The 12,199-nt window shown below is 41.7% G+C and overlaps 1 protein-coding gene across 4 annotated transcripts in view; it reads right to left on the bottom strand.

Annotated features, from left to right (window-relative positions):
• Window positions 1-12,199, bottom strand: part of Pcnx1 (pecanex 1) — a 147,085-nt gene that overhangs the window by 59,607 nt on the left and 75,279 nt on the right. For 2 of the 4 annotated variants that reach the window (XM_059279794.1, XM_059279795.1), the window contains exon 8: window positions 9,504-9,688. The exons of the other annotated variants lie outside the window; for them this stretch is intronic. In XM_059279794.1, coding sequence (XP_059135777.1) covers window positions 9,504-9,688 — 185 coding nt within the window. The remainder of the gene's footprint in view (window positions 1-9,503; window positions 9,689-12,199) is intronic. 4 annotated transcript variants of the gene reach the window in all.

The raw sequence follows: 12,199 nt of genomic DNA, 5'->3' as shown, positions 1-12,199 counted from the left end.
ACAGTACACAACACGCTGAGAATTTTAAGCACAGACTCTCACCTTCGAAACTCCTACGGCATCCTTGATGCTTGCTCTAGACACCTGCATTCTTTGGAAGGAGGAGGCTACTAGGGCAGATCTCTCTCCACTCCTCCAGGAACAAGCAACAAGAGCTGCTCTGCTTTCCTGGATCCTTCTCCTTAGATTTCAAGTCTCTTCTTCCTTCTGATCCTCCAAGCCTGAAACTGATACAATGTTTTCCTGGAGCCTCCCCCACTTAGGAAGTGTTATTCTTAGGGCAGACAGGGCTTCAGGAGCTGAGATAAATGGAGGGTAGATGTATAGATGGATTTAGAAGACTACTGGGGGAACCACACACTCTCAAACTGTACTAACGCTTCTGGTCTGGTAAGTATCATGCTCCATCTCTCCATGGCTGTATTACACTTTTAAAAGAGAAGGCTTTACGATAAGCTCTGACTTCTTGGATGGCATCTACTGATTTCCACAAGTAGTGACTCAAAGTCTCCTAGGTAACTCGGGTTTTCACCCAGACAGGAACAACTCACTTCTTCTGCTGATAGACTAATGGGCTTGTTTCTCTCAACACCGGTGGCCAGCAACTTTCTCTATGAGGAGAATAAACATCTTAGGCTTTGTGTTTCAGACACTCTTTTGTCAGAACACAGTCCAAGAATGGAGCTGCTCGAGAGGAATTCTCAGTGCTTGTGAGAAAACTCCAAGAAAATAAGATGAGAGTTTTGTGATCTTAGTTTCTTCAAACACACAAATGTGCTTTTGTGCCCCTCCTAGGGGTAGCGGACAGGAGTGAGTTTACTTCAGATTATTCGTTACAACTGGCTATTGTTACTTGTTTACATATTGTCTCTATGGGAAAATATGTTTGTGCCACAGGTGGCATGGCAGCCACATGCAGCCTGTCCTTGTGATTGTCCACTTTACTCACGTTGACTCTTCACCCTCAGAGTATAAACTGTCTGATGCTCAGAATAAAGTTGACTATTGCATGAGACTTTAGTCCACCTCATTTATCTGCTCTATTCTCCCAGGTCACACTGCCAACTACAGCAGTAAATACTCTTACGATGTAACATTCAGGTCTGTCATTTTAGCATAAAAGTCACCACAAAATATACAACACAAAAGACACACTTTTTTCTTATTTACAAAACCAAGCGTCAAGCTGTACTAAGGCCACAGTACTAAGGCCACAGGCTGCCGTCTACTAACTCTGTTCTACCTAGACCCAGAGTCTCAGACTTCTAAAACCCTTCCCCTGTTTTTAAAAAGATTTTATTTTCAATGTGTGTGTGTGAGTGTGGGCTTGAACACTTGAGTGCAGTGCCTGTGGAGGCCAGAGGAGAGCATCAGATCCCCCGAAACTGGAGTTACAGGCAGTTGTAAGCCACCAACCACACGGGTGTTGTAAGCCAAACCAATATCCTTCGCAAGAGCAGTAACCACTCTTGACTGCTGAGCTCTCTCTCCAGGCCAATCTCAATTCCTAGGATACAATGGAAATCAACTTGTAATTTCAAGTTTCATTATTCAGAACCAGTCCTTCCTCCTGGAAAAAGCAAATCTGTGACAGGGCTTTAGAGCAGGAGCGTGCCAAAGAGGGCAGGTGTGAGAGGCCAGTTTATTAAAGGGGTGCCGTGGAGGATGCGGAACTGCCCAGCGATCTATCTACTGCTTGGCAGCAGAGGTGTGACTGATCTGTGTTACTGAATGGGCCCCATGCTCAGGATCCACTTGAATTACTTCCCTGTTAAGGCTCCAGCCTTGTTCCTTAATCCCCAGATGAGCTGACCTTTCCAAAGGACACACACAGGCTCACACTCCACTCTGGTTTCATCATCTCCTCACACATTAGTTCAAACGGGCAAACACTCTGTGGTGGTATTTATGATATTTGGAGTGGTCAAGTAAACTAAAAGGCAAGCCACGTAATAGGAGAAAACACCTGCAATTAGGCAAATGAGTCAAATCTAAACTATCAGAGACCCTTATACCTAAACACTAAGAGGACCAGCAACCTAGTTCTTAAAAACGACACAAATACTGAGATATTTGTGGTATATGTATGGCCGCCCCCAAAATCATGAGATGCCTCTCATCCACAATCACAAGGGAAATCCGCATTTCAAGCACAGAGGAGGCCACTATGCACTCACCAGCGCAGCGTTAAAGCTGTAACAGCCAATGACAGTATTAAACACTGGCAAGGATGAGGAGCAAACCAGCTTGCTGGTGAGAATACAGAACTGATTTTGTTGTCATTGGTGGTGAGGGGAGTATGTGTGGTGCAGCTACAAGAGGACATCAGGTGTCCTGCTCTATCACTTTCTGCCTTGTTCCTGCAGACAGGGTCTCTCACTGAACCTGCAGCTCCCTGTTCCTGCAGACAGGGTCTCTCACTGAACCTGCAGCTCCCTGTTCCTGCAGACAGGGTCTCTCACTGAACCTGCAGCTCCCTGTTCCTGCAGACAGGGTCTCTCACTGAACCTGCAGCTCCTTGTTCCTGCAGACAGGGTCTCTCACTGAACCTGCAGCTCCTTGTTCCTGCAGACAGGGTCTCTCACTGAACCTGCAGCTAGGCTAGTGACTAACAAGCCCCAGTGACCCTCCTGTCCCTGCCTCACACAGTGCTGCTGTTATATGCACATGTGGCTCCATTCAGCTTTTTACGTGGGTGCTGGGGATTTGAACTCAGGTACTTGTGCTTGCACAGCAAATGCTCTTAACCACTGAGTCATCTCTCCACCCCTAATTGAGAGGGGGGGGGGATCGAGATAGGTTCACTGGTAGTAGAGTACTGGCCTAGTATACTCAAAACTCTGAGTTCAATCCCCCAGCATCACAAAATAAGAGAGAACCAGTTTAAACTTTTTTTTTTTTTTTTTTTTTTTTTTTTTGTTTGTTTGTTAGAGTTTCTCTTTGTAGCTTTGCACCTTTCCTGGAACTCACTTGGTAGCCCAGGCTGGCCTTGAACTCACAGAGATCCGCCTGGCTCTGCCTCCTGAGTGCCGGGATTAAAGGTGTGCACCACCACCGCCCGGCTTAAACATTTTGTTTACAATATCCCTAAACCAGAAATTACACAAGTGCCCCATAACAGGTAAGTGGATAAACCATATATAATATGCTCCACAGTGAAGCACCACTCATTGTAAGGAACAAACTAATACAACAGCATGATGAACCCCGATAGACGCTTCATGGAAACTCAACACTCCTTGTATCTTTTCCCAGGAGAGGGAAGAGCTCGGTGACAGGAGCTGAGCAACGTCTGAGGATGCAGTGTGGTGCTTCCATGGAGCAGGAAATTGCCAGAAGAAAACAGGAAACAATGGCTCATGAAGAGCAAAGGTGTCACACACCTAGACCCAGCCCTCAATTCCTGCCTTATTATAGGGGAGTGGCACTATCCCTTAAACTGATGTAGAACCTGAGCTGTTTTTTATCCTCAAATTCTAGGGCTCAAGGGACCTTCCTGCATTAGCCTCGTAAGTAGCTGAGACTAAGGTGTCTGTCCACCACCATGCCCGCCTCCACTTTTTTTTATAGCTTGATTAGTCGTCTTACGCTAATTGCTTTTTCAGAGATCAAACAAAGTAAGGGATGAACATCCTCTTACTGACTCTTCTCTTACAAAGCTACATAGAACAAGTGAGGAGGGTGCCAGTTAAGAGGTGTTGGCTTGAGGAAGACGGCCCATGCTCTATTCCTGCCTCCACAGCACCTGGCATGCTGCTGCACATAGCTGGGAGCTGCCAATGTAGGCTGTATGCATGAGCCTCTGAAGTCACACAGTACGATGTGGGAGAGCTGACTTCCACAGTGGTCCCTGAGAGGCATATGACTGACCCAGGCAGGATGTTATCCTGTATCAAGAGATGATAGCATGCTTATAACAACTTAGTAACTACCCTGGCTTTCTGATAGTGTGCTAAGTTATTCTCCTTTGAAAGGTCATGAAATAATGCATTGTTTTAAAGCTGCGAGGTAAACTGCAAAAACCAGGTTTTAGGAAAATGTCAGAAATCAAGCATTAATTTTACGCATTGGATATACAGCATTTATTTTACATTTCACACTCCCTAATGTAACATTTCATCCAGGGCCTTTAATGTTTACAATCCTGTAAATGTCGAGTGCCTCGTCTCCAGCTTCAGAGTTCCTCCAAACCATCTCAACAGCGCTACAAAGTTTTGTGCTCACACTGGAGGCGCATTTGTAACCTCTCAATTAGCAACGGTAAAATAAGACATTTTGTAAAAGGGGGCGGGGTGGGGGGAGTAGCGCGTTCCCACAGAGAGGAGGGAGGAGCTGTACCGGCGCACACAGGGACTTCCGAGGGGACAGAAGTACTAAACTCTCGCCTGTGGCATATTTACAGCAATACCAACTGATGGAACTTGCTGAGTTGACTATATGTTAAATGAGTGAAGTTTACTGTGTCTACACGATACATCCATAAAACTGAGGGAGGGAAATAAGGTTCAAAGAAGAAGAATATCCAGGTGAGTCTGGGTGGATTGGTGTGTCAAAGTATATACTTGGTGAAACTCCTACAAGACCCTGCCCAGACAATGGAGAATGACAGAGGGGATTTGCTGTTCCCTATTTCACATCAGAGAATTCAGAGTCCATAAAGTGGGGAACGTTCCCAACTCCCCTGAGATACTCAGTGTGCCAAGAGTACCTTCTGTGTTCTTCAAAACAAATTCCACAGACACTTTGCCCCAAGAAAAATGGATCATTCTCCTCATATATTATTCTGAAACTGCCCCCTTCCCAATCAGCTTTTCATTGTCAATAGTATAGATTTATGGGCTGAGGAGATAGTTCCGTAGATAAACTGCTTGCTGAAAAAGCAGGGGGACCTGAGTTCAAATCCTCAGCACCCATGTAAAATCGGGACATGGTGGTTCCCTGTGATCCTGGGAAAGGGGGAAAGGTAAAGACAGGTGGCTGAGGGTGCTAGAAGGGGCTTTCTGGCCAGCCAGTCTAGCTGAAACCATGACCTCCAGGTTCAGTGTGAGAAAATCTGTCTTAAAAATACAGTGGAAAATGGCAGAAGCCTACGTTGATCTCAAGCTTCTACATGCTTAAGTATACACTCATACCCACTAATACAGATTTACTAAGTTCTGTATATTATCAACTCTTTAAAAAAATTTATGTGTGTGGATGTTTTGCTCACATGTGTGCATATATACATACATGTCTCATGCCCTCTGAGGCCAGGAGAGGCATTGGATCCCCTGGAACTGGAGTTATGGATGGTTGTAAACCACCATGTGGGTGCTAGGAATTGAACCTGAGTCCTCTCAAAGAACAGACAGTGCTCATAATGGCTGAGCCACCACACCAATCTCTATTTTATTAACTCTTATGATTTATGACTTAGGTTATACAAACCATCACCTTTAAGTGGTTCTCAAGTAAGGGGCACTTAAAAGTTCTTTTTACAGGTTTTCAAAATTATTATCAGTTCATAAAATCTGAGGATGCAAACACATTTTGGCCTGTGATTTTAACCTGCCCTACACAATGCCCTACTGTTTAGGTATTCGTTTCTCCAGGCTCTTTGCCAGGGACACCACTACAGTGTCAACAGTTGAAAAGGATTCTAAAGCTTGTTCTTCATTTCCAGGAATCGTGAGCAAGGTTGAGATTTGGGTCTAGGACTACATATGTTTCTTTTTAAAATTTATTTTTGTTTGCATTTTCATGTATACTTGATTTTGGCTGACTACTGTCCCCTACCCTTTCCTGTCCCCCATCTCCCAGGCATCCCCACACTTTCCTGGTCCCCATCTCCTGACCTCCATGCCCATTTAACCACTTTTCTTTTCTAGCAGGTCAGTGATCTTCCTTTCATTGGTACAGAATCCTTGTCATCTTCCCATGCAAAGGCTGACGAATGAGCTCCAGGACCCATCCCCTCACTATTCTTTCGGTACAGAACTGTCCCCTAACCAAGCAGATACTCTCCTGAAGCTCGGGCTTACACAGTGACCATACTTAGGCCACTGACGGGGAGGTAGAAGAAAGTGAAAGACACATTCTTTTCCAAGTCACTATGCGAAACATCCAGGCTAAGGTGTCTCAGACTTGGATTTTCCCTCTTCCCCTGTTGCTGTGAAATCTCAACAACCACAGCAGTCCTTTGACCAGGCAGGGAAGATAAAGTTGAAAACAGAAGAGCCAGGCCATCTGCAGGGAATGGCTCCCATGACACCCTGAGAAAAAACAGAAATATCTTCATTTTAGGTACTGATTTGAGGGGTGTCTCTCAAGAATCCAACTTATATTCTACCTAATTAATACAGGCACTACTCAACTTTAGTCTATGATCGTAAGAATGTTTAACATTAAGGTACAGATCATCTGGTCTTCATATTAACGGCTTCTTCACAACATAGTAAGGGACAGTCCTTAGAACTTTGTCAAATTCCTGGAGCAATTCAGGTACTCAAAACTGTTTAAAGCACTATTCTGTAGCTTTTCTACGGTAACACTGATAAACTTCTGAGCATTATCTAGGAAATAAAAGGTTGGAAGAGTTTCTTGTGAGGATTAAAAACAAAACAAAAGCCCCCAACCTGGCAGATAAAATATAAACAAGGTTTGAGCTCCACAGAGTAACTAATAGCAGGATACAAAGCTACAGGGATGTTCACTGTCTTTGACTGATAACTGTACCCCAGAATTATACCTGAGGAATTAATCACTGCTGCACACACAAGCTCATGTACAGAGCCATCAGCAAAGTGTTTATTACAACAGGAAGCATCAGAAGACATCTTAAAGGCCAACAATGAGCTTATGTAACTGATTAATTGAATTATGACCCAGTGGTATTTTATTAACCAGTACTGACAATGGTCATTTACCTAACTAACTTGTCAATGCCAGGTACTGGCACATTTAATACACATAATCCTTGCACTAAACCTGGGAACCGGCATTAGTATTGCCTCCTTTGAAAAATGAGGAAATTGATGCCTAGGGAGAGGAAACAACCTGTCCAAGGTCACTTAGCTGAGAAGAGGTGAAGTTGAGAGATCCAACCCCTATGGCCTCAGTGCATACCTGCACTAACATGCAGATACCTACACACAGACCCACACACATGTACATACTTAAAAATAAAATAAGCCTTTAAAGTGATGTTATATTCAAAACTGATCTAGCACTACATCATTTGAACTCTTTAAAACATTTTTACTAACCTTGCACAGAAATTAATTCTATAAGAAAGCCAATATTCCAAGTTGCTCCTTTAAATTATATTGCTTATACTTCCATTTCTAAAATTATCGACAATTATGCATGCTAAATAGAGATTTGTATGAATATATGGGTATGTGTATATTTATGTATATATGCATGTATAAGTATATTGTACATATGTATATATTTTTGCATGTAAAAATCCTATGGGAAAACTTTTTCAATAGAACTAATTAAATCTGAAAAAAGCAAGCCTTTGTAACTATGTCATACTTTTAGGGAACAGTCTAGTTAGCTTTATCATGTGAGTGTGTGGGGGGTATCCTGGAGGAGTCAGTCCTCTTCTCCCACCATGTGGGTCCCAGGGTTGCCCGTGGTGGCGGGAGGCATCTTTAACAGTCAAGCCATCTCACCAGCCCCACTTGGGTTCTCTTCTACAAATGAATTCTTATTGGGAAAAGTGTCGAGAGATTCTCTTACTTGGTGCTTGGTCTATTAGTCTAAAACTCTCAAACAGTTCAAAACGAAGTCCTTTACTCAGGCCAATCCACTACCTTAGAGCCAACGGCAATTAGATGTGACCAGGACTTTATGCTTACAGATTCACAAACCTTTTGTTGCCAGGAATCTTGGATTCCATGTAATTGGTATTACTATTCTAATGTAATAGATTATGCATCTAAAAATTGCCAACTGAAACCAATAAAGCACCTAAATTGAATTCTACTTTATTTTATCCCAAACATCTCTGAGACTTTCTCCTTCCCTTTCAGATTACAACTCGGAAGGAAGGAAGGAAACCCTTCTGCACTTACAGTCTATTCTGCTTTCTCACTGCATTTCGAACTGTCTGCCAGACTTGTGCTGCTGGAACCAGCTTGGATGATCATTCTGTAGTTTCTGAAGACCTGACCCTTCACATTTACCTTTTACTGACACCTCTCTACAGTCCAAGTTTCACATCATGGAAAAGGAGTCAATGAATAAACAGCATATCAAGTTTTATTAAACCTAATTTTGCCTCCTTATTACCATATATTCTTCCAGCTAACACATAAGCTGCAAAGTCATTGTAAGAGAAAAGCCTATATAATAAGCCAGTTAGATCGGAATGAGTAAACGCTTTCAAGTGAGTCTTACTTAATACCAAGATTTTCCTTATTAGATTAATTTAAACCACTGTGAATCTGAGCACAGGGAATCTAGATCATACAGAGAAATAAGAATCCACGTGCAGGGGCTGGGAACATGGACTCAGTCGGTAAAGAGCTTTACTGTACAAGCTGAGGCCTTGGCTTTGGATCCTCAGTGCCCAAGATAAAAGCCAGGCAAAGTTTGCACATATAACCTCAGAGATGGGGGAGGGAGGGAACACAGGTCCCTCAAATTCACTGGCCATTCAGTACAGTCAAATCAGCCAGCATCAGTTCAGTGAGACTCTGCCCCCAAAAGTAAACCACCCAATGTCTTCCTCTGGCTTCTACAGCTATGTGCACATGGTGGGCGAGTACACTAGTGTGTGGACACACACACGTCAACATAAAGAAACAAAAATTTTAAAGCGGCGTAACAATAAGCCAATGCGCAAAGCATGTATTTGAGTAAATTTGCTACTATTGAGGATTTAAAATGTGCTGCATTTCTAAAAATTAACTTTCATAATTTATGAGTATATTTATAGATATCTTAATAGATAATGAAATACTTTATAAACTTATCGGTCATGAGTGGAGCCATGCTGTCCTGAGACTATTACACTCAGTATTATTATATATCCTATGACAAGAGATGGACATATTGCAAAATGCAGGGTACTGCACAGCAAGACTGTAGTTACAAGCCTACTACGGAGCACGTCTACAGTTCCTGTGCACACGCACTCAAATCATTTTGAAAAATTAAACTTTTCTCAAAATCACTTAAAAATTCATATTTTCCCACATGATACAGATGCCTGGGAATAACAGAAATGCCCACATTATTATAAGAGAATATTACAGTTATAAGGAACAGCTACTAGCACATTAGCTGCCTATTTGTAATAGGTATAAATAAATAAAAAGTAGAATAAACATAAAGAGAAATACAGAAAGAAAAAGCAAGTCATTTTCTTACACACAGGGCAAACAAACCCACTAAAACAGTGTCCCAACGTATAGCTCCAAAATAAAGCTGTCTCAGAAAAGAATTGCAATCACTGTTACCCATTCGCTGCCAGTTAAGTTTCCAACCACCAAGATTATATCAGGCCTGCATACCAAGTTCATCGTGCAAACTGCTGCCGCCTACAGCAGACGCATGGTCATGTGAGGCTTCTAAGTGGACACTCCCTTTTCTCACCAGCAAGGAGGCACTAGCACTGAGCACTGCGGCCTGGGATGGGGGGCGGGACTGGACTTTGACCTGGACTGTGGACTGCTGGCCTTGCTGACCATCTTGAAGGCTAGGAAAAAACATGGATTGGGAAGACATTACAGGGAAGAAAAGAGAAAACAAGAGCTAGAATGAAATCAATAGAGAACACTGATTTCAAAACATGACACTTTCAAATAACCAGAGAAAGAGCCAAGCAACTTTGTACAATTACCCAGTTTACACTTGTTCTGGTCCTTACCAGATTCATAGGGAGGAAGGCAGTAAATACTTAATACAGATGTTAACTGTCAATCCACAACTTTCTTCCAGCTCAAATCAACTGGGTTCTAGCGTGAAGAAGGCAGAGGAGCAAGGAGCCGCTCAAGCAACATGGCTCAGTCACCGTCGTCACTCTGCCCTCTTCCCTCTAGTGTTCTAAGATCTCGGCCTCAGATACACAAAGAAACAAAGTTCCTACACGTGTGAAAACCAAAGACTCTCCATCAAATGCAACCAAAACACAATGGAGGCAAAAGAACCACAAACTACTGCAAAGGAACCAGACATGTGACTCAACCAGTGAAACACGGGTCACTGGGATACTGGAAGGAGAATTAATAGAAAGTATTATTTCTAAAAACTCCCATATTCTCAAATAAGGCTACAAGGGTTATAGATAAACATATACAAAAACCATGTCTCATAATCAACTGTTAACATTCTGTTCCAGTACATATTGTATTCTCATTAATAAGGATCCATTATTTTAGGAAAATCTTAATAACTAGGAAACCTTAATTTCTCAAAGGATATTCTAGTGTTTTATAAATTTTATAAATTTTCAAAAAAATTCATATTTTGTTAATATAAATATATTTTATATTTCTTTTATAAAACTAATTTTTCTATACTACTCATTTTCTTTTATGATTATTGAAGATATATTAATTTAGATTTATTCTAATTTAAACTGCTGAAATTCTTGAAATGTTTTAGCTATCACACATCATTCTCTACACAATGTCCCAACAGGTTTCTTTCACTCAATGAATTTAAGTGTACTCTGAGCAATTCAAGAGGCTGGCACTAAAATAACTAGAACAAAAAGGATGTTACTCAAGAGGGCCTTGTTTGGCCTATCATTTCTAATGATATCATTCTCTGCTAAGTTCTCTCGGATCCTTTGAATGCACTGCAATTGTCCCTCTGGTGTTTAGTAAAAGGTTTGGCTGTGGTTATGGCAATGAAACACCCCACTGTCTGACACAGCAGTCCCCCAGGATATTCAATCACATTTAGTTCTTCACTCATGCTAACTACAGTTCAACTACAATAACCACACACCACAGCCAGTAGCAACCAAAGTGGTCAGGAGCTAATAATGACTGCTTGCCATATTGGACAGCATGTATTATAGAATATTTATCCCATCACGCAAGGCCTACAAATCAGCACATTGACTCTTCAGGTTTGATTCAACCCACTGAGAAGTATGCACTCTGAGCACAGGGTCCAGGAATGCATCTACCCTGAGAAAATCGAGCCTGCACACTTTGATTACTGATCACACTGGCGCAGCTCAGCCATGCTGCAAGGCATCTGGTTAGTAGTTTCCTTAGACTATTTTCCTACAGCTATTAGTCAAGAGAGGCCTGTGAGAGGCTGGCCATGCGGCTCAGTGGCAGAGCCTTTGCCTACGTGTGTCAAACCATGGGTTCATCTCTCCAGCACTGCAAATTTAGAGAAGAAGAAAAAAAAAGATGATCATGTTAATTAAACAGTTTTTAATCTTCCACACCTGGCTGATGTGTCCCTCTTCATCAGAAGCAATCTAAACTTATCCATGAACCTCATCAAAATGAACAGGTTTCACACAAGAAGACAAGAAAAAGTCTTAGGAAATTCAAATATTATGGACTTTCAAATTCAGACCAAGCTTACAACTTACTCAAAAAATTTGTACTCAAATTCTTCTACCAGTTTTTTTCACTTAAAGTCATAAGCAAAGATCATATCACAGTTAGTCACATTTTAATGTGAACAGATGAGAATATTCTAATCACCAAGCTACAAATGCACAATGTCTATCCAAATATACAAAATGTTTCCAAAATATTAAGCAATGCATGAAAGTCAATTCCAAAATAAATGAAGGAAATTAGCCAAAATTCATTATTATCATTGAGTTTTTAAACATCAAAAGTCAGTAATAAATGTTTATATCCCTTAATTCCTGCTTTCAAAGCCCTCACTGGCAAAAGAAAAGGCCAGCTCTTAGCACGAATGGCTGAAAATCAGACCCTCAAAGGGTGGCATTAACTTTAGGCTAACAGGCGTGAATACGACATGAATTTATCCTTTTTTAAAAAGTAGTAAATACTTTATCATACAGCAAAAGGAAATCTAAGTCTGTCATTATGGGCTGGCAAGCAAGCATTTCCAATTTAAATGACATTAAATTAACATTCCCAATTTAAATGACAGACATACAGCTGGCCCTGGCCATCCCTTCCTCTACACACAGAGGTGGTACCTGGCAATTCTGCGTTACATTGTGAGTTACCTTGGTAAGCATCTCCCCAACTAAAATGTAAATTCT

This window comes from Peromyscus eremicus, chromosome 14 (assembly GCF_949786415.1).
Source record: "Peromyscus eremicus chromosome 14, PerEre_H2_v1, whole genome shotgun sequence".
Lineage (NCBI taxonomy): Eukaryota > Metazoa > Chordata > Mammalia > Rodentia > Cricetidae > Peromyscus > Peromyscus eremicus.
This window is presented reverse-complemented; position numbering and strand designations above follow the sequence as displayed.